The 25,208-nt window shown below is 51.3% G+C and overlaps 7 protein-coding genes across 7 annotated transcripts; 2 read left to right on the top strand and 5 right to left on the bottom strand.

The window, feature by feature from the left end:
* Positions 1–1,188: 1,188 nt before the first annotated feature.
* On the bottom strand, positions 1,189–2,017 carry CONPUDRAFT_150980 (WD40 repeat-like protein; the record flags this gene model as incomplete). Its single annotated transcript, XM_007767592.1, has 2 exons — positions 1,189–1,913; positions 1,981–2,017. 2 exons carry the CDS (start codon positions 2,015–2,017, stop codon positions 1,189–1,191), a joined length of 762 nt encoding a protein of 253 aa, XP_007765782.1.
* A 649-nt stretch (positions 2,018–2,666) lies between these two features.
* Positions 2,667–4,922, top strand: CONPUDRAFT_150979 (uncharacterized protein; the record flags this gene model as incomplete). The annotated part of the gene is made up of 12 exons (XM_007767591.1): positions 2,667–2,827; positions 2,892–2,922; positions 2,998–3,057; positions 3,121–3,378; positions 3,430–3,456; positions 3,510–3,599; positions 3,654–3,744; positions 3,799–3,928; positions 3,982–4,183; positions 4,253–4,413; positions 4,476–4,615; positions 4,675–4,922. The coding sequence occupies 12 exons, from the start codon at positions 2,667–2,669 to the stop codon at positions 4,920–4,922; spliced, it is 1,599 nt and encodes a 532-aa protein (XP_007765781.1).
* Positions 4,923–9,052: 4,130 nt separating this feature from the next.
* Positions 9,053–10,833, bottom strand: CONPUDRAFT_119354 (uncharacterized protein). The gene is made up of 2 exons (XM_007767590.1): positions 10,640–10,833; positions 9,053–10,517 (listed from the first exon to the last, which is right to left on the bottom strand). Exons 1-2 carry the CDS (start codon positions 10,817–10,819, stop codon positions 10,206–10,208), a joined length of 492 nt encoding a protein of 163 aa, XP_007765780.1. The 5' UTR covers positions 10,820–10,833; the 3' UTR covers positions 9,053–10,205.
* Positions 10,834–12,351: 1,518 nt separating this feature from the next.
* CONPUDRAFT_99544 (alpha beta-hydrolase) lies at positions 12,352–14,326 on the bottom strand. Its single transcript, XM_007767589.1, has 6 exons — positions 13,900–14,326; positions 13,529–13,831; positions 13,291–13,464; positions 12,941–13,228; positions 12,846–12,883; positions 12,352–12,797 (listed from the first exon to the last, which is right to left on the bottom strand). The coding sequence occupies exons 1-5, from the start codon at positions 13,966–13,968 to the stop codon at positions 12,851–12,853; spliced, it is 867 nt and encodes a 288-aa protein (XP_007765779.1). The 5' UTR covers positions 13,969–14,326; the 3' UTR covers positions 12,352–12,797; positions 12,846–12,850.
* A 215-nt stretch (positions 14,327–14,541) lies between these two features.
* CONPUDRAFT_80424 (glycoside hydrolase family 37 protein) lies at positions 14,542–17,639 on the bottom strand. Its single transcript, XM_007767285.1, has 8 exons — positions 17,337–17,639; positions 17,016–17,276; positions 16,484–16,954; positions 15,509–16,431; positions 15,341–15,457; positions 15,153–15,288; positions 14,997–15,096; positions 14,542–14,941 (listed from the first exon to the last, which is right to left on the bottom strand). Exons 1-8 carry the CDS (start codon positions 17,460–17,462, stop codon positions 14,763–14,765), a joined length of 2,313 nt encoding a protein of 770 aa, XP_007765475.1. The 5' UTR covers positions 17,463–17,639; the 3' UTR covers positions 14,542–14,762.
* An 814-nt stretch (positions 17,640–18,453) lies between these two features.
* Positions 18,454–21,207, bottom strand: CONPUDRAFT_163181 (MFS general substrate transporter; the record flags this gene model as incomplete). The annotated part of the gene is made up of 17 exons (XM_007767588.1): positions 18,454–18,798; positions 18,850–18,950; positions 19,002–19,029; positions 19,080–19,169; positions 19,220–19,371; positions 19,420–19,465; positions 19,517–19,591; positions 19,642–19,668; positions 19,723–19,746; positions 19,795–19,960; positions 20,012–20,208; positions 20,255–20,352; positions 20,417–20,430; positions 20,500–20,612; positions 20,669–20,765; positions 20,816–20,969; positions 21,040–21,207. 17 exons carry the CDS (start codon positions 21,202–21,204, stop codon positions 18,681–18,683), a joined length of 1,665 nt encoding a protein of 554 aa, XP_007765778.1. The 3' UTR covers positions 18,454–18,680.
* A 241-nt stretch (positions 21,208–21,448) lies between these two features.
* Positions 21,449–25,003, top strand: CONPUDRAFT_119346 (uncharacterized protein). Its single transcript, XM_007767587.1, has 7 exons — positions 21,449–21,567; positions 21,625–22,811; positions 22,863–23,547; positions 23,597–24,241; positions 24,299–24,581; positions 24,650–24,820; positions 24,884–25,003. Exons 1-4 carry the CDS (start codon positions 21,493–21,495, stop codon positions 23,639–23,641), a joined length of 1,992 nt encoding a protein of 663 aa, XP_007765777.1. The 5' UTR covers positions 21,449–21,492; the 3' UTR covers positions 23,642–24,241; positions 24,299–24,581; positions 24,650–24,820; positions 24,884–25,003.
* The last annotated feature ends 205 nt before the right edge of the window (positions 25,004–25,208 follow it).

The raw sequence follows: 25,208 nt of genomic DNA, 5'->3' as shown, positions 1-25,208 counted from the left end.
CGTTCAGTATCGTATGCTCGTAAATGTTTGAAACAAGATAAGGCATATGCCAGTGGAAAAAAAGGAGAAAAACGCACGGAAGAAGGCTGTTTCAACGTTGGCGGGTAATGGCCTGATTGCGAGAAGGGAGACAAGTCTTCGGAGAAGATGACAGGAGGGAGCCAGAAAGAAAAGGACAGACACAGATGTGCGATCAGTCGTCATAATGATCCAAGCTCTTCGGGATGCATATGAAATTCCACACTCTCCTTGAAAGCCGTGTCTCCAGAGCTATGTACGAGTCGTTTGAGTTACTGTCCACTGACCACTCGTCAGAGCCACCGCTTGATCTGCGTTCAGGTGCTGCCGAGCGTCCTTTACCGTTCCCTGAAGACAAGTCTGATCTTTTAACCCATTTCACATCGCGCCTAGCGGTAAATACAACACGCTGGAGAGAGATTAACATCATCTGCCGATGCATTCAGAATCTGAGTTCGCTCACGGGTAGCACAGTAGACTTATGTCGTCTGGGGCGATCGTCGTCGGACGAGGAGCTCGGGATGAGCAAGGGACCTTGGTTCAATATGTTGGCAACACCTGTGAAGGGGTTCCATAAGCCAAGTCGTCCCTTCGAGAAAGACGACTATCAGTTCCTGATCAGACAATAGCGAGTGAAGGAGGATTTTTACTGACAAATTTGGGTTTGGTGTTGCTATGTTTCTTCTCGGCGTTGGTGGTACATTGCCTTGGAGAGCGGTCAAGGTCGTTGGGACGTAGATCTTGGAGCGGTACACGACTTCTACGCCTCAATATTGCTGGCCTCTGAGGGGACCCATTAGTCAGGAGCGGCCATTGAACCTCACTGTGAAGATATACTGACATTCCAAAAAGACCCAAGGGAGTCACCGGAAATATTGGCGTGATGTGTCAATCTACCTCGCGTCGGCTGAAGAGATATCCGTTAAATCTTGCACTAGAACGGGGTACTGAAGGAATGCATACAGTGCATTCTGATCTATCTGAGACTTGTTCTTGATCCTATGTTTTGGCGTTGTTAATCATGTGGATTGCCCATATCCATCCCCAAATCACTCACTTTCTTGCCTTCATCAAGAATAACACATCGTCTTCTGTGACCACTTATAAGGTTCGCATGACAAATGGCTGCTGCAACGATATCCTGCGAGATGGTTTGATTAGTCGCCTGTATCAGGTAATGTGCGGGGTCACCTTCTCTTGTCCTATGTGTTTTTTCCAAACCTTGATTTGGCCCGTAGGTCCAGCTGAAGCAACAAGGTCATTCCCCAAAGAATAGGCGACTTGGAAAGCAGGAGCGGGCTGAGGAAAAGGGCCAGCTACCAGTGTACGCGAATCGGTGTCCCAGACAAACATAGCGCCGTCCTCTGAGATACCGGTTAATCTTTCACCGTCAGCAGTAAAAGACAGTGAACAGATGTAGTCATCACTTCCGCCAGCGACGAGTGTTGCGAGTTCTTGTCCCATGCAATCATATAACTTGACGGATGATTTGACATCGTGGGCATCGCTGGTGGTAGAGTCTAAGAGCGTCGCAGAAGACTTAATGGCCACGGCTAGATACATGCCATCTGGAGAGGACTTGATACAGGAGATAGTGTAGCTGGTCCGAATAGGCGGTATGTTATGAGCGTAGGATAAGATGCCATGCCGAGCAATGATGCCCTCTTCCGACGCGAGCCAGATGGCCCGACCATCAGGAGTGAACGAGGTATACAGAGGCCCTTCATTGCTGGGAACGTCAAGGTTGCAGATGAGAGAAAAGGTTTTGGCATCCCATAATGCTGCTTCACAGTTGCAGCTTGCAGCAAAGAGATGCCCGTCACTGGAGAACTCCAGCGACTTAGCCTGGGCCCGAAGGTCTAAGATAACATGTGGTGCAATGTTGTTCTCGGAGTCTAGGGTGCGAATAAACCGTCAACGTCAGTAGGACGCCGCCTTATTTAACTGTGGTTGAAGACGTACCGCTGAGGGGAGTGTGGATGTTGGCTGAAGCCTCCATGGCTGATAGGCAAGGTTACTTGCAGCTTGCCCACAACTGTACCACCCACTTAAAAGCGAGGAGGCAAGCTTGCGAGCTTGGGGGAAGATTCTAGGAGATAGTGTGGTTAAACGGGGTCTACCTCGTGGCCCCACAGGCGTCTACAAGGTTGCACAGCAAGTCAGAACAAATACACTAGGATTTCAGGCAGTGCAGCTATCCATGTCAACTTGAGCAACGCCGATACAAAGAAAAGGAGCACAGTCTTGGCCCAGTCTTAAACACCCGATAAGAAGATATCTTGAACACGGCAAGCATTTGGGCGTTATGACAGCCCGTCAAGGATCTTACGAGTCCTTTGGCGTGAACAAATATCCGGTAAACTTGGGCACGGTATCCATCCTGGGCCTGAATCATGTTCTGCACGTCAAAGTCCTCACAAAGCCCGGTCGAGTACTGGAATCTACCCCTCTCCGGCCTTTCCCAGTCATACCGTAAGACGAGAGGAGATAGAAGACATCTTCACGTAATGCCGTGCGTAATCTGGAGCCAATCTCTCAGAACAACAACATGAACAACGTTTACGACATATCTGAGCGTGACCTCGGCCTCGTGTTCCCTTTGTCCTTCCCGTCAGCAATTCATCCACTCCCTCCAAACACTTCCCTTGATGTCTTCCGATCCAGTGCAGCTCAAGGATGAGGGAAACGCGTTGTTTGTGAAGAAAGAGTATGCAGCTGCCATCCTTAAATACACACATGCGATCGCGCTCGATACTAAGAACGCGGTCCTGTACGGGAACCGCGCAGCTTGTCACCTTGCCCTGAAAAAGTGGGTCCAGTGCAAATTGCGGGGTCAAAAGTAGGTGCGGAGGCTGACAACCAAGGTGATGCAGGTGGCTTGATGCCTCAGGGGACGCGCGTAAGGTACGTGAATTGCAATGGTCCACCGCTAAGTCTTACGAGGCATACATAACGCACACACCTCCCCCCTTCCCATAGGCTACTGATCTTGACCAAGGGTATGCTAAAGGATGGGGCCGTCTGGCTGCCGCTCAAGACGTACGTTCTCCTTCACCCAAGTCGATCCTGATCTAAGCTCATAACCCACTGCGGGATCACTAGGCCATGTTGCACTACAACGAATCTGTGAAGTTCTGGCAAAAAGCCATCGACGCACTACCCGCGCAGCTAAGCCCTGTAGAAGTGAAGCAGAAGGAACAGTATGAAGAGGGGCTCAAGGGTGCTAAACGCCGTTTGGAAGACTCGGAGAAGCAAAGCACATACATCCGCATGTCATCCAGTGACAAAATACCTTGGAAAGTTGCTAAAGCTCTGCTTCCCGAGTTGCAAGCCAGGGGTCAGGCCGGAGCGCAATCGAGCGTACGCTTCATTGCTCACATTTTGTTCATCAGGCCGCTGACCACACATTAGGCTTGGGTTATCTCCGCTGCATATGATGTGAGCGCTAGCCGCATTTACGTTGTCGCTTAAGATCGCTCATATTGCCTTAGGAATGGAAGGAAGGGATCGATTACCTCAATGGACTCAAACGCATACCTGTTCCTGGTTCTCAGCAATATCGCGTCGTTGGATGTACACAAGTACGTCGAGCCAGGCCAAACCACCCAATGTATTTCTATTAACATCGCAGATAGGGGCTTGCATCATTGTCCAATGGAATTTTGCGCGACAGTCGTATTTTCCATATTGACGATCCGAAGTTTGTTGAAAAATACAATGAACAAGGTGAGCATTCTGAAGTGGCCTTGGAGGTCCGATGCTGATTTCTTTGTTTACTAGTCATGTTTGAAGTTCAGGCTCTGAGAGCATTCAGCACAGAGGGTGTGGAAGGCGTCATTGAAAAGGCCCAGAAACGTCAACGCGAGGAAGGGTGGGATTCCATCCGGCCTGCGCTTTCAACTACTGTACGGTAGGTCATCGCATGTCTATTGCGCATACAGCCCGACATATTGACCTATCCAGTGCTTGGATAATGCAGGGCTTTGTTGTCAATGGTCTAAAAGGAGAACCCGAACTTGCGGCTAGCCTCCTCAAAAGTGCTGTCGATTTCTTATGCTGGGGTCGTGAGGCGTGGAAGGACGTGCCAGACACTAACCGCGGAACTATCTTCTCGGATACGTTCCTCCGGGGAGTCCGCACCATGTATCTTGACATGCTTCATAATGTACGTTACTTTGTCCCCCGCTTCTTCGGTCAAAAAAGCTTATACCGGAATGCTGCTTTGTGATGAAAGTCATACTGTAAGAACCCCCGGCCTGATGCGCTTCAGGCAGTCTACGACGAAGCGAAGGATCTTCTTGAGGATGCTAGTGCAGCTTATGGGAACATCACTGGGAACTACGATCCTGGTTTTGTATTCTCGTTCTACCTCTATCCACAGGGGAGTGCACTGGCGTGAGTCTTCATGATGACCTTCTTTGCTACTTTCGGATATGTCCTGACAATCCCACGTCCAGCATGATGGGGTATTATCATGCGCAGCTTGGGGATCAAGCGGCTGAGACCGATGGGGAGAAGAGCTCGCATTACATGCTGGCCGCCGAAAAATATGCCGAGGCAGCGATGATGTACCCCGAAGATGACGAACAGCGTGCATGTAGGTTAATCGTCTCATTCGATATTATCATCGTTACACGACGTTCTTCGGCATGATAGGGTACCTCTCGTGTGCGATGGGCCACATGTGGAAATGTCCTGTGCCCATCCGGGCGCTCGTGACTATCGGGGAGAAGCTTCGCGCAGCTGCACCCAAGATGCGGAGGATCTGGGAGAATTCTCAGCTTGCCAAAGGAGGGCGGGATAAGTCCATCAAATTCAACCTTGACAAGGTGGACGAGGCTTTGGCGGCGGTCTCGCAAGGGAAAGTATCACTCGACGATTACATGGCGCTCAAGTTCGAATGAAGTCGCAAATGGATTTGAGTCTTGTCATCTGCATCAGCGCTCGCTATATGCACATTGTTGAATCCCAAAAGTTGTGCAAGCCAGGTTGATGTGCCTGCTAATCATCATCACTCTCCTTCACGTTCACTCTTCCGGAGTGATGCTCAGAATTCGTTCCCCTCGAGCACTTTTATGAGTCCTAGTCAATCCCCAGAGCGTAACAAAAGCGTCGGACCTTACGCGCGTAATTTAAGCTCGATTGTAGCCACTCAGATCACTTGTAATAACATGACATTACGGAATTCTGCCGTCACCTGGTCTCGTGTTCCTACCACCATCCTTCCCGAGCGCTCTGTCACCTCGGTTTTGAATATCTTGCTCGATGTCTTCTGACGCAGTGCAACTCAAAGATGAAGGAAACGCGCTGTTTGTAAAGAAACAGTATGCAGCTGCTATACTCAAGTATACAGACGCGATAGCACTTGACGACAAGAACGCGGTCTTGTTTGGTAATCGCGCTGCATGTCACCTTGCGTTGAAGAAGTGAGCTCAGCAGGGCTCATTGCACCTCGCGGTTCTGGATGCTTAAATGCTGACAACAATGGTGACTCAGGTGGATGAATGCGTCTGAGGATGCGCACAAGGTATGCATGCGCTCGAGCGAACATCCCTCACGACAGGTCGATAACTTCGAGTCTTTGCACAGGCTACCGAATTCGATCCCAACTATGCTAAAGGATGGGGCCGTCTGGCCGCTGCTCAAGACGTACAACCGCCTCTTCTTCCAGCATGCATCCTTCTGCTGACGATCTCCGCCCCGCCAGGCCATGTCGCAGTACAGCGAGTCGACCGTCTCCTGGCGAAAAGCGATTGACGTGCTTCCCTCGCAGCTGAGCTCCACCGAGGCAAAGCAAAAGGAGCAGTACGAGGACGCTCTCAAGGATGCAAAGCGGCGGCTAGAAGACTTGGCTGCTCCATCGCAAAAAAGCAATGCTCGCGGCCCCGACGCCAGCAAAACGACGCAGGCCTTGCCGTGGCAAGTTGCTAAAGACATGCTCCCCAAACTTAAGGCAACGGGACAGATGGAATCAAGCGTATGTTGCCTTACCAGAAGATGGTGACCCAGTCGCTGACTACGGAGACAGGCTTGGGTGATCGCTTCCGCGTACGATGTGAGCATGTAGCCGTTGCATTAGAAACTTTGTTTACGACAAAGTTATTTGTGTCTTTCTAGGATTGGAAGATGGGCATCGATTGTATGAACGACCTTAAATTTGTTCCTGCTCCTTTGCCAGGAAAACCGGACCGAGTTGGCATCGAAGGTTACCCACACGTATGTCGAGTCACTTCTTCTCGAGAACATCTGCTCACAGACGAGCAAAGGGTACGACATGTTTGACAAACGGCATTCTACGTGACCCCCGTGTCTTCCACACCGATAATCCGAAGTTTCTTGAACAATACAGTACTCAAGGTGAGTGCACCGTACTGAATCGGTTTGACGTGGAGTTTATCTCAAACTACCTCTGCTAGTTACGTTTGAAAGAGAGTCTGTAAAAGCGTACATCGAGGACACAGTAGAGGACGTGATCAAAAAGGCTCTGAAGCGACAGCAAGAAGAAGGATGGGTGTCTATTAGAGCTGCGTTATCTATAACTGTACGGTGGGTGACTCGAAACTCTGTCCTGCATCAGCTCGTGATGAAACCACCTAGCGCTTGGATCATGCAAGGTTTCATTACCGATCGTCTATACGGGGAGCCCGAAGTGGGAGCGAACGTCCTCAAAAACGCCATTGATCTGCTCAATTGGGGCCGCAAAACTTGGAAGGGCGTGCCAGATAGTGACCGTGGAACCTTCTTCTCAGATTCGTTCCTCCTGGCAGTTCGTTCAATTTATCTTGGAATGCGCCAGAAGGTATGTCCTTGAAGTTCGCTGCTCTAACGCCTAGACAAGTTTACGCCAAAATTCTGGTTCATAACGGAAGGCCTGCTCAAAAGATCTTCAACGCAAAGCCCTAACAGCTTTGTATAGCGATGCACAAGATCTACTCGAGGATGCCCACAGAGCATATCGGGATATTCCTGCCGGTGACTACGGTCCTGATTTTATATACTCGTTCTATACCTATCCTCAAGGCCATGCGCTAGCGTGAGTTTTCGTCACAGTTCTCTTCATTGCTTCGCCGTGGTTCTGAAAACGATGCATCCATAAAAAAAAGTATAGAGGGGTTCTGTCTTGGCCACATTGGAGATTTGGAGCCCGAAGATGACCTAGAGGAACAGAAGATGTCAAACTACTTGATAGCCGCCGATCGGTATAACGAGGCGGCGATGTTGTATCCTGAAGATGATGAATACCACGCTTGTAAGTGGAAGACTCTATGGACGTTGTCGTTTAGCCCTCACGGCATTTCACGGTGTACCAGGGTATCTCTCGTGTTCCATAAGCTACAGGCGCAAGTGTCATGTGCCCATTCCGGGACTGAAAGACCTCAGAGCGAAACTCCGTGCGGCGGAACCCAAGATGAGGGAGATCTGGATGAATTCTCAGCTTGCGAAAGAAGGAAGGGATGCCGCGATCCAATCTAGCCTCGGCGATTGAGTAAGCATTGACAGGGGTTTCATGGGGTAAGACGATGATACCTGTGGACACTCGTATGTCGCCCGACTCAAGTTCCAAGCGCCGGTACCAAACATCAACAACATGTGAATTCAAAATGCGGCCTAAGTTGCTGCCGTTCCGTCATACATTTGCCTAGAAGGCTTCGTTCGTCGGATACAGGTCATGCTGACCACCGTAAGGCATGTGCAGGGCAGTTGCCCCTCATTTAGTCTGGGCTCGCGGCTGCTCGCGGTTTGGGTGGGTTGAGAGGTCTTGTGCTATCTCAGCAAGGAGATCGAACAAGGTTTAAGGGAGCGGGAAGATCTCAAGATCGATCTGACCAACAAGGTAAAGTATTTACGCCCATCAACTTTATCACAGCCAGACATTTTAGCTGGACAATGGCTCCGACTCTTTACTGCACAAAATACCCGCGCACGCTGGCTTCTCCTAAATCCGCAGCTGCCTGCTGGCTTCGAAGTTGGAGAAAGAGCGACGTCGTACATGTGCGACGTCGTCACCAATGTATACCTGGCCTTCCAAGGTGGGTGGTCGGCTTACGCCAGGGGAACGTGGGGATGTGTCATTGATTGTATTTGCGAATCGAGGAGATGCAATGATGGAATTCCTATACCCTCTGGGAAGTCGGAGCAGTCACGGGTCGGTGGCTGTCGAAAGTGAATCTGAGTTTGTGGGGAAGATGCCGCAGGGCTGGGTATATTAACCCCTGGAGGCCGTTGCCCACCTGCTTGATCAGGACGTGACCTGGCCCGAGCGCGTCTTGGGTTCGCGAATGTTAGAGCGGAGGATAAAATGGTACCGATAGATAATGACGAGAATGGAATGGGAATGACAAGTCCGGGGTTTGCCTCCCCTGGCATTTATAAACCTTGACCTGGCGATCGCAACGCCTTCTTACTTTCCTCTCTTCTACTGCCAAACACTCCTCTCTCAGTACCCAATTTCACAATGAGCAGCAACAACAACTCCCCCACTTCTACTTCCACCATCGACTCAGTCAAGCACTCCGCTCCCATCCCGATCGGCATTCACACCCGCCACCGCTCAGAGTCCCTCTCGTCGGACTCATCCAACTCGCCAAGCTCTCCTCCCCCGGTCCAGACGCCTTTGAGCAGGAACTCGCCTCGCATCTCTACCAGTCCCTCTAGCTCGCCTATCCTCTACTTCCTCGCTCAGTCTCCAACAAAGGCTCCTGCTACGTTCCCTTACCGCGGCTTCGGTCCCCCTGTGTTCGAAGGTTCGTTCTGAGCTATTCTTTACCGCACCTTGGGGACTCATATGGATCGTCTTTGATTTTTTATGGTATCAGAAGAGCCAGAAGAACTCCCATCTGCAGGTCATGCTAGGCGTGCCAGCATCGCTGGTCGCTTTGCTCCTCCCACTCAACAGCAAGCACCCCCGATGTCAGAGGGTAATGAAGGCCGTGGCGCAAGCCTCTTCAGACGCCTCTCCCTTGGCGGCGCTCTCGCCAAGGTGAGTCTCGGCATCTACCTGTTTTATCTTGCTTGATTAACCCCGCATTTTGCTAGCCGCCTGCTGACGTGCCCCGCACTCAAAGTCCGCCAATGCCCGCCGCTCCTCCGAACACTGCCATCTCCTCTCCGGTCGCAACCAGGGACATTCCCCAGCCTTCTCCTCGTAAGCCGAGGCGGTCGGCGACGGTCAGCTATGAAAGGCCCAAGCGGGCTCCATCTCCTATGGGCGAGCGCATCCTGAAGGGCCACTTTGATGGGTTTAACTGAGCCTTTCTCGCTCAGATCTCGCTGGTCGACAGCATCTACTCAGTTCGCATTTCTCTCAATGAAATTAACGCCTCTATATTGCACCTCACCTCACCTCCTATGCACGGCGCTGGATAGAAGTCATAAAAGGCACCTATGGATAACTGGGCGTCGTTGCAGCATGTTGAAATCAGCAATCTCCTATGGCCAAGAGGTTTAACTTGTATTCTATGGCTTGCTAATTCTGGGTCGAACTTGTGATCCAAACATCCGCTTTCCTACCAGAAGTATAATCCCGATCGTGTAATTCCTCGTCTCACCGCTCTCAAAAACCTCACCTTGTGCCAGTGGACCGGACGACGAGCTTATTCGTTGTATATCATGATATCCCACCCCGAACGCTTTACAGTGCATCAGCCTGCATTTATCATTCGCATTCACACCAATAACACCAATTTATATCTGTTTTCGTTTCTTATTTGAATTTGGGTCTTGTAGCGGGCTTATTATGTCCACGTTCTTCTTCGATCGCTGTAAACAAAGCGTGTATGATAGGCAGAAGGAATGTAAAAGCTTATTTATTGCTAGAAGCTTTTCATTACCGTGGACATCGACACGTTCAGAGCACGCTCCTTGGTGGCGCCCGCCATCAATAAAATGAAAGATCTCGACTGAGAGTTCGGGCGAGATCTTGTCAGCGACCATGAGCATGCCCAGGAGCTCTGCAGATAGTCTGCCAGGGACAAGCAGTAACGTTGAGCTCCATGATGATGCGTATACATACTCTTGAGACCATCGACGAGTAGCCATGTGAAGGCGTTATCTCGAAGCCCTCGCGCAAATATGCACCTTTGCCAAGATGCATACCCGTTGATTCGAGAAGCATTGATTCGAGAAGTGTTCGAGGGTGCCTCCCATACGCAGACTGCCGATGGGAGGCACTTTCCTCCGAGGCATTCTCATGGCTTGAGCACGGCAGCGCGGTTTGCTAGCGGCATCGGCCGCTTCGCGAACACGATCTTCTTCTTCACCACCGCGACGATGCGCCACCCCACCGTTGCGCCTTCTTTGCCTTCTGGATTGCCTGCGCTGCGGAACGATGACGGCGATTCCTCGCCGATATCCATGTCGTTCGTTCCGTTTCCCCTCACGCTGGCGTCTTGGGGCGAGTTGGTCCTATCGCCGTCGCGTTGGATGACCGCGAGCGGCTTTGCGAGGCTTGCGACTTTGCCCTCGAGGAGGTGGTGTCCGATCAAGAGGGTGGGCTTGTCCTGCAGTCGTCAATGAGCACATTAGTGTTGTCATGATAACAGAACGAATGTATTCCAATTGCTAAGTGATCGATCTCTCATAATAGACGGCGGATAAACAAAATAGGAGAAAGTTGGCTTACGGGGTTGTCCATGTTCAGTTTTCCGATGAGTTTGCCTTCTCGCGTGGTATCATCGCCTTCGACATCGAGCATGCCTTGTAGCTCGATGAGAGCGACGTCATCGTTCCCTAGCCGCGCGAGTGTAGACGGGAGCGTGTGCCGGGAACCAGAAGAAAGATCAACAGTGACGGGAATAATCATGAGGCAAAGCCCAGAGCAGGAGTGAGAAGGTGACCTCAGGAGGTTCGGTAGGACAGCTTGGTCCTATGTGCGCACTGAGCCTTCCGTTTTTGTTGAAGGCCTGATTTAAACTAAGAGCGACACAACCTGACAAGAAAATATTCCAGGCTTTCGGAAATTTGGCCCTTCAAATATTCTGACGTGTGAAAATACCCTTTTCGGACCTTGAGTTGAACTCATCGCTACAACACCTATAGGTTGCCATCTTTTGTTTCACGACGGTTCTCTTGCGATTACGGTGTTGTCCATTGTTTCCGATGACTACTCTACACCCCGCTGGTGCCCAACCTTTGCCTTCGACATTTGAATATGACGATCACGAGGCCCTCAGCGTCTACAATCAATGCAGAGTAGTTGAGCGCCAAATCGCCGAAATAGACCCGAAACATTGGCGTCTAGTCAACATCCGTGTCGTTGGCTACCTCCTACAGTACCCTCCAAGCAGGCAAGCTTTAGTCTGCTTGAAGAGAGAAATTGCCCACTGCATACAACTATCGTCACCCCAAAATTTCGACCATGCTGCGGCCATGGAGAGGGAGAAAAAGGAAGAAGACGAGATTGATAAGTGCAGCAACTGTGATTCTTTGAGCGGCAATTGCATGGGTTGTCTTTTTTTGGCTGAGCGGAAGCCGCTCTATATGTTGTTGACTAACCTTGGTATACTATACCGAAAACATTTCATCCGCTCATGTAAACATCACGATTCTTTGAAAGCACCCCTGACCTGACCCAAACTCAGTTCACAGGACGAAGGGGAGAACGCCAGGACCTTCCTTTCACCCCTCCCGCAATAGATCGTTTGCGGAATTAAAGGACAGTTTCAGCAATACACTTGAGGTTGTACCGGCCAATCATCAAACCGCAAAGATGGAGGTGCGCGGTGTTTCGCTCCAGACCTATTCCTGACCATCAACTGTATGCTCTTCAGGCTCTTATACGGGATGACTTTCGGTGCCTAGTTACCCGCCGTCTTGACTATTATGAAGCTCGCAGGAGAGCCTTACAAAGGGCGCGGTCTACCGACAACCAAAGCATCCACTCTCTCGACGAAAGTAGCGAATTGACCGCAACTACTGAGTGTGCTCACATATTCTCCCAAAGCACGAACACCAATCTTGATGATCCAAGAAAGGTTCTTTAATCCTTTTTCTTGTCAGTACGGTTTGAACCAGCTTCTGACGCCGACTTTACAGTTATACCTTGCAACTTCCTCGTGGGATGTCATTGAGCGCTTTGGCTTTCAGGAAATTCTTGGGGAACTTAATGGGAGTAAAGCGCATTCGCTTACCAACGTTCTGACATTGTCGCCTTCTGTGCATAAGGTTTTTGACGGCCTTGGCCTTTACTTTGAAGAAACCGTGCGTGCCCCGACATCTTTGATTTTATGATGGTTTATGAACATCACAACTTCACACTAGGACACACCAAATCACTATCGCGTTTCTGGTTTTCCTCTTTCCCCTCACCGTCAGTTTGGGTGTGAAGAATTTGTTGCTTTTACAACGAGTGATCCCCAGAAATATCCACTGCCATCGCCCAAGTATCTCAGGATTCATGCCGCTTGCTGCAAAGTGTCACACATGTCTGGAGCGTCAGACATGTTCGAGCGGGAAGAATTTAATAAATTTGAAGACCCGGACCTATCGGAGCCCATTTTTGCAGCAGAATTGAGTGCACGCCTTCTCTTACTTTCACAGGAGTCACAGCACTCTACTCAGGTAATTTGAGGTCATGGAACATTAACAAATCGAACTCTATTGAAACTGCACGACTGTGTATATTCGGTGCTTCAGGTATCGAGCATGCGGAAGAAAAAGGCCTTGCGTCAGCAGAGGGTGTACTACAGCAAGGTCATCGGGTTACCGCCAGATGTCCGTGGCACTGTTCAAAGTCCAAGTCCAACCCATGCAACATAGCAATGTGCATTTCTATCCAGACACTTAAGGAACTTATTCATAACGCCGTTTTCAACCAATATATGTCGTACCATTATCAGTAATCTCCAAAATCCCAGCTATAACATTCCTGCGATCCATGATGTTTAGTTCTTTTATCTCCCTACAAATAGCTTGCGAGACGTACCACACAGTCCTTTTCAAAAGCGGCCTCGGGAACGTGCCGGCCCATGTCCTCACTGGGCTTCCACGGTTCTCCAAGGACCTTGTCTATGACATTGACTACTCCGTGTGTCCGTATGTCCACAGACCAGCCATATTGTGAGACGGTGTCATATACAATCGACTTGCCGAGGTGGCACCCCGTCTCCAATGCATATCCTCCGAGAGCGCAGGAAGACAGGATACCGTTGCATGTGCCCATGGCAATGGGGTCTGCAGTGTGATAAACATGGGTGATGTGCTGAGTCGAAGGCTTACACCGGAATAACAAGGGTAAGCTTAGATTATGCAATGAATGGTAGCAGCAAAACTCACGGGTGAAGGGAGATGCAATCGTCTCGCCGCTGTTTTCTCTCCGGGAGACTCAAATGCGACGGCAGGGACACCAAACGTGACACCGAGCAAGGATGACAGGGCACCACCCAGCGAATGCCCGATAACCCAGATATTAGATTCAGGATACATATAGGTTAGATTGTTATACAGATTCTGCAAGTATTCGTCAATACTTATCGAGACCTAAGACACTACATCAATCCCAGAAACCACGTACCGTCCCAATCGGATAAAACAGACTCGTATCGTCCACAAGCGCACGTTCGAGGCATCTCTGGTCGCACTTCCACCCGCCGCGATGGCAGTTGCACACCGTCGTCCACGTCCAGTCGATCTTGGCGCAGCAGCAGCTGAATAGCAGGTTATCGTTCAGCTTGTCTTTCTTCGCCGTGGGCCCGCCGCCGTTGAGCAGACCGGCCGATGTGCCCTTGATGGAGAGGACGACCGTCGAATTGTCCTCCGTCGCGAAGACGTACCCGCGGAAGCCGTCCGCGTCGGGCTCCCAGCCTATGGGATGGTACTATATACGCGAGTTAGTAAAGTGCGCAGCACAGGCAGGAGGAATAGAGTCAAGATGGTCAAACGTACCTTCTTCCACTGCTCATCGAGCTCGTACCATGCACCGTCGTCGGGGGTGACATATGCATTGTTCGTCATCTTCGCGAGCTCGAGGAGGGTCTCCCGACTCTCGATGTCTGGCCCGATAACACCGTCCTCCCACCAAGGCAGGTCTGCACTCTCCAGCCGCTCAAGAGAGCGCGTCCGCGCATCAAGGAATGCGTCATGCGAGGCGGGTTTGTGCGATGTTATCTGCTGTGTACCCAAGGTGTACGCAGTCTGGTTGTGGTCTCTGCCAGCCGTGAAGGGGCCGAGTCCGTGTGGATGTACATCGGAGAAGACGACGTGAGCGGAAGAGGAGACGGCATGTTTGTGACGTAGTGTGAAGGTAAGAGGTTCTAAGCGCCCTCCGTCGATATCAGTTATTTGTGGTCTGCTAACAGAGAGGAAGTCGAGGAGGTGGAAGACCAAGGCGGTCAGCGTGAATGGTAGCATCACTCATACCCGCGTCTGACGTATATTCATCCTTTCCGCCTTGGTTCCACAGAGTGACCCCGAATTTGGCGATCTGCATCATGCAGGCAGCTCAAATATTTTGCGGTGAATATCGTCCACGTCATGAAGGGATACAAGGATAGCAGAAAGATGGCTTATTGGATCCGGAATATCGAACCGTCTATAAATTTCTTGACTGTCTATATGCATGCAAAGCAACTTGCTCGTTTGCGTAAAGCGTTACTACAAAGCCCTGTATCTGCCATAACATCATCAGGAGCCCAACCCTATATTACTCCCTCTTCCGCAGTCAGAAGGTTGAAAGAACATAATTAAATGAGAAGATGTAAGTATCGTTGCATAAGTATCCATTGAGCGAAATGACGATATAACGCTTTTTAGGACGAAATATTGAGGTTTTCCATGGCGAGGTCCAAAGGATCGGCGGCAGCGACGTTTGCCTGGGCTTGAGCCGCCGCCGCGCCTGCACTCTTGAAGAATACCTCGGGGCTGGTGCAAGCAGCGACGGCACGGCGCATGTGCACTGTCAGGAACGATAGACCGACCTGGTATGCAGCTGCACAGAGCCGATCAGTAAATGTTCACCATTATGGGAGTGTTGGATGATTTACCGTTCATCCAGCCGAAGCCCTCGCGAGGCACCATCTTGAAGTCAATGCCCTGATTGCCGTATTCTGCGTCTACCAAATGTGACAACTTAACCGCATCAAACTAAGGAACATGATAAGCATAAACTCAGAAGCAACGTTAATATATGAATCCTGTACCTTCTCGGGAACAACCCCATTGAAGTCGACGAACGCGGTTGTCATCATGTAGAGGAAGCGGTAAGCCAACCGTTGAGCCTCGTCCAGATAGCCGTATCTTTCCAAGCCAACCCAAGCCATAATCTGATGAGGAGGCCTATAGACAATCTATCAGGACTGCACTACACAAAGCCAGCCGTCAGACTTACCATGCGTACGGGTAATCCCACTGTCGGTTAGGCCTGTCCAAGGAAATTTTACCACGAGATTCTTCGGTTCCAGAAACAACACCGCCCAAGACCTCAAACTTCTTCAGCGCTTGCGACCTGCCGAATATTCAGCGTCAAGGTACCCAGAAAAAAGGGAACACAACGTACACAAGCTTCCAAGCTTGCTCCTCGCTAGCGCATCCTGCCCAGAGGGCCCAAAGGGCAGTGGCACTCTCATAAAGACTTTGCTTCTCAGTAGCGGTGTCGTAGTCGAAGTAAAGGCCCTTCGACTCGTTCCAGAGGTACTTGTTGATCATTCCCTGTCGCCACTCTGCCCTCGCGAACCACTCCTCGCTCGTCTGAGCACGGCTCGTCGAACGTTCACGGTAGGGATTCGCGTAGTTCTGCGGCGTCACCGGGAAAGGCGAGAGAGGGAAGTCCTCCTCGAGGTACAGCTCATTGTCGAAGAGCTCCCGAATCGCAGTCCCGATGTCGACCTCGTACTTGTACAGAAGGGCCTGAAGATCGATGGTGCCGAGGTTCGCACACCGCTTCTCGAACCGATACGTCGTGTCGTGGCCCGACTCACGCACGGCACGATCGTGCAGGAAGTACTCGTCGAGCTTCGGTTCCTTGAGAGTTCCGTTGTTGTAACGCTCGCCGAACTCATGTACAGAGATGCCATGCTTCGCAGCAAACGGCTCAAGGACGTGCGTGAAGTGGGTGGCTTCCGTTTCGGGAGGGATACCCAAACCATCAGGGCGAAAGCGCGAAAGACCGGTTTTCGGGTCCATGCGGGGCTCCGCAACCCAGATGGTGTGGTACTCCTTTATGGCCGCTTGGATTGCGCGTTTCAGCCATTGACGGTTGGCTTCCACGTCGGATCGATCGAGCTGGTTGTAGATCTGGAGGGCCATGTCCGTAAGGAAAGGAGGTTGGGAACGGCAGAGATAGTAGCTCCGGCTGCCGTTTAATATTTTTCCGTAGTGCTTGATCTCGAAGATGAAGTGGTCAACCATGCCCTTGGCCATGTTGACCTGGCCATCCACAAGGAGACCAAGACTAATGAAGTATGAATCCCAGTTGTAAAGCTATATGCGCGTCAATATATTGGGACGAAGGAGCAGATTAACCAGTTCCCACCTCGTTGAATCGGGCGCCAGGGACAACGAATGGAATGCCTTTCAGAGTCTTGCCACCTTTCCCATCGTCGACTTCGTTCATAGCAAGTGCAAGTAGCCCAGGCTTAGAGTTAAGACTCTTAACAAACTCCGGACTGTCGTTCTTCTCTGGGAGTACCTGAACATCCAGATTCATGTGAGGCTTGTCACGAGCAACCTTCCTGTAATATTCAGCCATAGCAGGTTCGCCGTGCGGCACATATATGCGGGGTTGGACACGACCGGTGCGGTTCTTGGGGTCGGCGGTGATTATCTCAAGGCCATCGCCGTCAATACGACGAGTAAGGGAATGCCAGAAGGAATCACGGATCATGCGGGACAAACGATCCACGGGGTTTTCAGTCAGACGAGCCTCGTCCAGGACAATACGCTTCCTGTTGTGGTCTCGTGCGAGGGCAAGTTCCTGAAGCAAATTCGATAACATGTAGTTTCCCTGGGGAATGGGAAAGCATTAGCGAGGGGTTGGATTATAGTAGCAATTAATTGTTACGCACGCGGATGTCAAAGGTCTTGAAACCGTTGCTTGTTGCAGTACCCAGAGCCATGATCTTCGGTCCTGCGTCTGTAACACTGATCTGGAAATCTCCATCGGTGTCCTCCTGCTCGAGAATGACTCTAATTGTTTCTTCGACATCAATCAAGAACCTCCTCGGACCAGTGACGTTCTTCTCGTCGTGCGATAACCGCCTTGCTCTCAAGTGCTGGTCCTTCTCGAAAGTAGGCGCACGCTTCGGATTGTACCCATGGATGTGGGACTACGTAAATCAGACGTGTGATGAGTCACACCACGCGAAAGAGAGGGTGAGCGAGCTTACGGCGCTGTATGTCCTCGAGCGTTGGAAGGTCTCTCCACCTCCATAGTATATGGCGGCGTCGACGTTAACAGGGCGCTGCTCGTCGATGAAGGTGACACCGGCAGGGTGGTTGACAGCAGGAGCCATCGACAAGAAAGATGACGGGCGATGCAGAAACGAATGAAGTTGAGTTATGTCTTAGCGGGCGACGTCAACAGGAAGTTTGGGGTAAGTAGTGCGGCGGAGAGAAGAGATGTGGGGGCGGTCTATCCCAAATTTAAGCGATTGAGGTGCGGGCCGAATGTCTCGCCCCCTGAATATGCGATGCCGTAAGTGCGCTGGTAGGCTGGAACTAGATCGCGGAGGTAAACCCAGAAAGATCGATAGGACCAGGGCAAGGAGCTAAAAACACAGGTGGGAGGAGGAAGGAGGAAGGTCGATTAGACAAGCTGCTGCCCAATGCTAATTTCCGGACATTAGTGACAAATTCGTACATATGCCCGCGCCGGCACATCAGTACTAGTCCGAGCCACGCGGTGTGCGCATCTCTCACCTGCGGTTCAGTACAGTACCAGTGGCCGGCTGTGTATTCCCCTCAAGAACACGTAGTCGAAGCTACAGTAATTTGTAGACTCGGGCACAGGGTAGCACAATATGAAAAGCGCAGAGGTCAAGTTGTGCCTCGAACAGGCCGGAGTCCTGTCTTTATACTCATCCGAACCAATCTGATGAGCGGAATCGATGTCAGGGGCTAATTACGCCACTTGCTCATGGACATCTATCTTCCCTTACAATTTTATTGGCTTCCATGTATTTGCCACGGAATGTTGGAGTTCCAGCTGTTCATTTCCAGCTGATATCAGTCCTGCAGTGTCGGATTTCAGGCGCTAGGTGGTGTTACGAGGCGCTGCGGGAAGTTGATACGAACCTAACGTTGACTCTTCCTTTGTTCTGAAGTAGCATAACTTGAACGAGTCGGCGCACCCAGGAAGGAGGAACTCACGCTCACTCACGAGCGGGAACCCCTTGACGTCACAGAGAGCGCAGTTGACAACAAGAAGCGCGCGGGTCTCCCACCGAAGTAACTCAATGCGATATTTGCTTGACACGTACATATTTGCTCGCCTCTCCACAACAAGCATGAATCATGTTCCAATCTTACAGATATGGAAACGTTCCATTGAAGAACAACGCCCCAAGCTATACTATCCGGACAGCTAGGCACCCTATCTCCAAGATACCTACTCTACAACTAGAGGGTGACTCAGAGGATAGCTTCCGTACTTACGTAGTACGTGAAAGGTATACGATCAACATGAGATACCAGCGTGCGCGTGCAATGTCCGTGCGCCGTCATTAGCGTCTTTATTCGAGGCCACTGCCAAAGGCATCGCGCCTCGCTTCGGCCTTCACGAAATCATCGCATTCAACGCGACTCTTCTTGACGTCTACCATGTACAAGAAGATCGTGCTGGCGGTCCCGCTGCGGAGATGAAGTTGAACGAAGGATCAAGGCCCCTCAAATACCACTTACAGTCCGAACAGGAAGGCGAAAGGCATATTATTGTTGTTCCCCGAAGCTGTGATAATGGCCGAGGAAACTAGCGGACCGATGAAGGCTGACGTCTTTCCAACCTAACTATATGTGAGGCTACGTATCTCAATAAAGGTTACGGTCTCACTTACAACGGAGAATAGCGCGAAAAAGAGGAACCTACCAAGGACAGTAAGTTAGCGTTCCGAATGGCACCTAAGGACACATACATTTGCGGTAGGGGAGATACCTCGCTGATCATGGTCTGGCTGTATGCATACCATGGACAAACCATTAAACCATAGAACACCTGGTAGAGCCTAACGAACATTATTGAAAGAACAGCACTCCCCAACGGTGAAAAACATACCAAATCTCCCAAACATGCTTGAATCCAAATTTATCGGTGTGCACACCGATGAGTCCCCATATTGTTAAAACCTGCGAGATAGGGCTAAGTGCAAGAAACAAATATCGAGGAGGAAACCCTACAATAATCCAGAAGACATTAAAGCAGAGCATCTGAGGATTGTATGAGTGTTTGATAGTCAGCGGCGTCCGCAGACCTACTGGTTTAGTTGCAATTTTATACTTCTTCTGTACAAGCCAGAACAAACTACGATTATGGTCGGGTCAGGTAAGATGCAGATACAACGAGGAAACTTACTAAATGCCCATTGCTTGAGCAACGATACCGACAACGAGGAGCAGCGTTAATTGCATGGTAGAGTATGCCACCACACTTTGTTCATGTTAAATTGTGCAGATTCGGCAAGGAACCAATATAATTACCTGTTCTGGAGAGTACCGATGACGGTGCTATACGAACGGTTTCAACGAATATGCAAAGAATCCGAGAGTTATAAGGCATACACTGTAGTATTGAGAACATCACCCCTGTATCTGTATTAGCCCATAAACGAAGGATGGCCTGCTTGAACGTACATGAGGAAATAAAAGACAAGGTATAAGAACGTTTGCTTGAGCCTCATACACTCTCGCAAGGCAACGTATGTTTGCTTGAAGCCAATCGTAAGCAGCGATGCGCCAGGAGGAAGAGGGAGACCTGGTCTGCGCTTTTCGAGGAAGAACCAGGGTAAGGCGCATAGAACTGTTACAGTAGGTTTAGAATAGACAAGCCTACTGTTGTGTAAGAACTCACACCAAACACCACCAGAAAATGCGATCAATACACTGAAGGCCCTTGTGTTATTCTCCGTGCTGTCACCTGCTCTGAGACCCTGTATGATGCCAACCATGATTGCTAGGATGACAACTTCCCCCACAGAGCAAACAGTGAAGGAGATGTTGGAAACACGGTTTCGTGAAAGAGATTCAAAGTCTGTATGCTCCTGTTCACTGTAAGGCAATTAGACGAAGTAAGACAAATGGGAGAAACACGAACTCCTTTTGCCCTGATATGACCTCATGAGCTGACTTTTGCACCTCTGGGAGGTTTCGAGCAAGCCCCGGAAATGCAGCAGTCCAGAAAGTGAGGGCACCCTAAGTACATATGGCGGAGAATAAAGTGAGGATAATTCAGCAGAAGAAAGTGGGAGACGTTTACCTGATAAGTTATTACTAGAGTGCGGTTTTAGGATCGATGGTACACCAACGCCATCGGACTGGCCCACACATATGACAACTCACAACCGAGCATATAGAGCGCGACTCCAGCTTGCCATCTTGACGGATCCTCCACTCCCAGCCAAGCAAATGAGATAGCGACAGCAAGTACAGTAAACCCTATCGTGATATTGGGCCTGGAACACATCAGTTTAGCGGACGTAGGCCTCTACAACCTGTAAGCTTCACAGACCTCCATGAACCATAGTCGGCCCAGGCCCCTATGACGAGCAAAACGACAGCTTGAATAGCAAAGCTGATACCGTTGGTCAACAGGACAATTGAGTTCACTGCGTGTATGTGGTCAGCGACAAGTCAACAAAAAGTTCGAAAGGTTCACCATCGCGAATTTCGCCTAGGTAGGGGAGGACGCAGCCCGAATCGCTGGTGCATGGCGCAGTGTACGGGGGCTGAGACGGGTCATAGCCAGCCAAAAACAACAAATTCTGAAACTGAGAAGGCCCAAAATTAAAGCCAGATAAACCGTTGTTCCCCTGCGATAATGTCAGACGCGGCTAGCCTGTTCTGAAGGGTGATCAAAGTCGGTCAATACCGTCAACGTACGACGTAGTAAAGATAGAATGCCCAGAGTTCGAGGCGCGTTGTGGTAAATCCCGCGGATGTAACAGAGTCAGTTAATTCCGCTTCTTTGTCCTTATCGGAGGTGACGGAGACGACATCAGGGGGGACGTCCGCGACAGCCTCTTCGACCTTCTTCTCAGTGGTCATGGCGGGTTGGACAAACGAGGGACGATGGTTCGGGGTCCATCAGGTGCTTATAACTTATAAGCGGTTTCAAGCGCTCTCGGTGCCACATCGAATCGAGCAGTCGGCATGTCTGCTATCTTGTAGCTTCCAAAATAAACCTGGAGCGTACTATCAGTTATGTCATTCTGATGGGGAATTGCCCGCCCGGGTACTACCGGCGACAGCCGAGGCGCGCCGGCCAGATTTACTTCCACCAACCACTTCACTAGGCTCTAGGACCTTTGGAGTGCAATCTCCTCGTTCAGCCGGATGTTGCGCGTCGCTCCTGTCGTCAGACAGGCATCGTCTACCGCTTCAAGGGGTGCACTAAGGTCTCAGAGGAGGGTTAGTCCATATCTTTCTGTCATAACACGCGGCCTGACCTCATGCGGACTATGACAGCGTCTGGCGACCGAGGCTACCACCCCGCCCAAAAAGAATGTCCTCAGGAGGCTAATCTTCTACACCGTCGCTGGCACAGGTACATTCTATCTCGGAAGCACCTTTGTCTCCTTTGAAAACCAGCAATACCGCGAGTTCTTCACCAGCAACGTGCCCCTTGCCGATGCTCTCATCGACTATGGCGAGGCAAACAAGTGGGACGAGATCACCATCCAGTCTATCATTGTCTCCAGCGTTGACGCGGCCAAGTATGTGTCCGACTTCGTGCAGAAGCAGCTCGGGAACTCGGCCGACGCCGTGGAGAAGTCAGGAGATGTGGTCAAGGAGAAGGCGGCTCAGGCTAAGGATGCCGCTTCTTCAAGCCTCAAGGACCAGAAGGAGCGCGTCAAATCTGCTGCCTCTTCTTTGAGGACGTCCGTCAAGAAGAACGAGGAGAAGATCACGGAGAAAGGTTCGAAGGCTGCTGCTATTGCCCGACACCAGGCCGCTCAGTTCTCTGAAGAAGTCGAGGAACTCGTCAGGAAGGCTGAAGCTGCCATTGCTGGGAAGTCCATGCCCGTTACTGGGGTCACGACTACTCCTGAGCAGCCCGCTGGCTCGCCTCCTGATGCTATCTCACCTTCAACGGAGCACGTTGAACTTGTCATAATTAGGGATGGCAAGGAGTGGGACGTTCCTCTACCCATCGGTTTTGAACCTCCCCCGGGCTTCTCTCGCCCAGCTCCTCCTAAACCTAAGCCTACCAAACTCACTGAACCCGCACCCGCACCCGAACCACTTCCCCTCGTCGCGCCCACGGTCTCAGAATGGAGTTCCTCCGAACCTGTCATTTCGCAACTGGCTTCTACCATTGACAACCTCGCCTCCTTCTTGAATTCGAATCCCACGGCAGCTGGCAAGGCCAAGGACATTCTGGAGACCGCCAAGCTGGATTTATCCGGTCTCGCGGAGCGCATGCATGGCATCAAGGAGGAGGAGCGCAAGCAGCTGGAGGCGAAGCTCGACGACCAAGCTCGGGAGTACACCCTCAAGCTTCTCGAGCTCGAGATGGATGCGCAAGATAAGCTGGATAGCCAGGAGCAAGACTACCGCCACCTGTTCGACTCGGAGAGGGCTAAGTTCGTCCAGGCGCACCGCGAAAAGCTTGACCAGGAGCTGAAGACACAGACTGAGCTCATTAACGAGAGGTACGGTACCCCATTGCGACGAAGGTAGCATCAGCTAACGAAATAACACAGATTGAAGGAGGAAGTCATTGCACAGGGTATCGAGCTACAACGCCGTTGGATTCGGGAAGTTAAGATCCGCGTTGAGCAGGAGCGGGGCGGCCGTCTTGCTAAGCTCGATGAGCTCTCGACAAACCTCAAGAAGCTCGAGCGCATCGCTCTTGACAACTCCACCTACCTCGATGATAACATCCGTGTTCACGGCATGTGGACTGCTCTGCGTTCTTTGCAGAATTCGGTCGATGCTACCATACGGAAACCTTTCCGTGACCAGCTCAACATCCTGCGTCACATCGCCGTAGCGAAGGACGACCAGGTCATGTCCTCCGTCCTCGAGTCGCTTGAAAAGTCGGACGTTCCTGATGTTGGCGTTGAACCCTTCGCGGACCTCGCCTCGTGGTTCTCGACATCCGTCGCACCTCGCGTCTCGAGTGTCGCCCTCGTTCCTGATCAGAATGCCGGCGTCCTCGCTCATCTGGCGTCGCATCTTTTCTCTACGTTCCGTTTCCAGCGCCGCGGCTTTGTTGGCGGTAACGATACCCTGAGCGTATTGGCGCGGGCCGAGTACCACATGAACAAGAAGGATCTCGACAGCGCTGCTCGAGAATTGAACCAGCTCAAGGGTACGGCTGCCGAACTTCTGCGGGATTGGCTGGAGGCAGCTCGGAGACGGCTGGAGATGCAGCAGGCTCTCGAGGTACGTGTCTAGTCATGCCAGTTTGAAGCCATTCTCACATCGTACACAGGTAATGCAAGCACAGGCGACGCTCGCCTCCCTCCTTGTGGTATAGACATTCACATTACAATACATTAGACATCTACATCCCTGCAGTACGCTTTTATTCGGAGCACCCTGAGCTAATGAACCCTTTCGGTGAGGATTTCACTCTACATTGGCGGCATGGCAGCACCGTTAGGAGATGCGACCGAAGTTTGCAGAGCACAGTTGCAAACGACCTGGGCCCTGCGAACAACGGTCTGCGTTGTTTCAGTGCCCGTTGGCCCGTTTGCCTTTGTCACCTTGACGAGGCCGGGGAAATTGGTCGCGCCGACAAAGTCCTGCTCACCGTGCTCACTCCGGAGACACCGACGAACAAGCTCGAGCTGACGGGGGTGCAGCACGCTTCCAAGCTCGGGCACGAAGGCGCGATAAAACGCGTCGATAGAGCTGCCGGAGCTGGTTGGTGAGCCATGGAGCATGCGCGAGAAGGTGTATGCTGCTTCGAGGATGATGACGCCCGGCAAGGGATCGGCGAGGGTGCCATGCGTGAGGACCTTCATGACTGTGGGCAAGCGTTCTACGAGGATATTTCGTGAAAGCTCCGGAGTGCAGCTATCGACTGCTGCGCTGAACGTTTGGCGTCGCCATACAGCTGCGACGACAGGATTACCTGCAACAGAAGTATGAGCATCCCTTGTGGGGACAATGGATACAAATGCGGGCTCACGGGAGAAAAGATGCTCGTGAATACGAGTGATGTGGTCGTTGGCCTCGTTCGAGTTGGTCACGATGAAGTTGTTGATTATTTCTGCGCTGATGAGCTCAGACATGGCATGCCGCAGCAAGTTCTGGACGCTCATGGGGGACACGTTCGTGACAGGGAAGCCATCAACAATATCCTGAATGTCCTGAAGAAGGGCCCCATGGATCTCTTCCATGGGCGCGGGCGGTGCGCGTACAACATCTGCTGCCCAGCGGTTGATGGTGCGCTCAAGCTGAGATGCCGCATTCTAAGCAGGGGATAGATAGGGGTCTTAGCAAACACAAGACGAGCGTGTAGAGATTACACGAGACGCACCTTGATCGAGAAGTCGTCGACCGATGACCCACCTTTTGGCGTTGACTGCCTCTGTTCATGCTGTCGGTCATTGCCTTCAAGGAGCGCGATTCGCTCTCTCAATAGCGCAACCTGCCGCTCCTGCTCCTCGAGCTGTTTGCGTTGGTCCTCGACTTTCTCGTGCGCAATACGCTATCGAAGTTATGTGTAAGCCAATGATGAAACTCCTGAAAGCGATCCCATCGAAGCACTTACGAAGTTCGTTAGAGCATATCGGTACTGCTCTCCGCTGACTAGATCCATCGATGACGGCGCGGGGGACTGGGTGCTGTACGAGCCACCGCTCGAACCATTGTAGGACATTGCGAAACTGGTAGGGGCTAAGCGTAAGTAGTAGCTAAATGAGTGCTAAGGGCACTCCAGAAGGTCTTTATAGAGGCTGAATTGTCATGGCATACGGGCGCTGCCTTCCTGAACAGCCTTTTGGAAAGACATAACTTTGTACTATTGCGGCCGATCACGACGCCTGGTGGAAAGCTTCAGGAATACTTCAGGGCGTTACAGGGTCAGGGCACCCAGC

Source organism: Coniophora puteana (assembly GCF_000271625.1).
Source record: "Coniophora puteana RWD-64-598 SS2 unplaced genomic scaffold CONPUscaffold_3, whole genome shotgun sequence".
Taxonomy (NCBI): Eukaryota; Fungi; Basidiomycota; class Agaricomycetes; order Boletales; family Coniophoraceae; genus Coniophora; species Coniophora puteana.
This window is presented reverse-complemented; position numbering and strand designations above follow the sequence as displayed.

Excerpts from the sequence above, each read along its gene's own strand:
- CONPUDRAFT_119346 (XM_007767587.1), top strand. The coding sequence starts at position 21,493 with ATGTTGCGCGTCGCTCCTGTCGTCAGACAGGCATCGTCTACCGCTTCA. Across the intron at positions 22,812-22,862 it reads ACTGAGCTCATTAACGAGAG|ATTGAAGGAGGAAGTCATTG; the intron begins GTACGGTACCCC and ends GAAATAACACAG. Across the intron at positions 23,548-23,596 it reads AGATGCAGCAGGCTCTCGAG|GTAATGCAAGCACAGGCGAC; the intron begins GTACGTGTCTAG and ends CATCGTACACAG.
- CONPUDRAFT_99544 (XM_007767589.1), bottom strand. The coding sequence starts at position 13,968 with ATGACGAACAATGCATATGTCACCCCCGACGACGGTGCATGGTACGAG. Across the intron at positions 13,832-13,899 it reads TCGATGAGCAGTGGAAGAAG|TACCATCCCATAGGCTGGGA; the intron begins GTACGTTTGACC and ends TCGCGTATATAG. Across the intron at positions 13,229-13,290 it reads GATTGCATCTCCCTTCACCC|CCTTCGACTCAGCACATCAC; the intron begins GTGAGTTTTGCT and ends TTCCGGTGTAAG.
- CONPUDRAFT_80424 (XM_007767285.1), bottom strand. The coding sequence starts at position 17,462 with ATGGCTCCTGCTGTCAACCACCCTGCCGGTGTCACCTTCATCGACGAG. Across the intron at positions 16,432-16,483 it reads CTGGCGCCCGATTCAACGAG|CTTTACAACTGGGATTCATA; the intron begins GTGGGAACTGGT and ends ACGCGCATATAG. Across the intron at positions 15,458-15,508 it reads GAGCAAGCTTGGAAGCTTGT|GTCGCAAGCGCTGAAGAAGT; the intron begins GTACGTTGTGTT and ends AATATTCGGCAG.
- CONPUDRAFT_119354 (XM_007767590.1), bottom strand. The coding sequence starts at position 10,819 with ATGATTATTCCCGTCACTGTTGATCTTTCTTCTGGTTCCCGGCACACG. Across the intron at positions 10,518-10,639 it reads AACTGAACATGGACAACCCC|GACAAGCCCACCCTCTTGAT; the intron begins GTAAGCCAACTT and ends TGACGACTGCAG.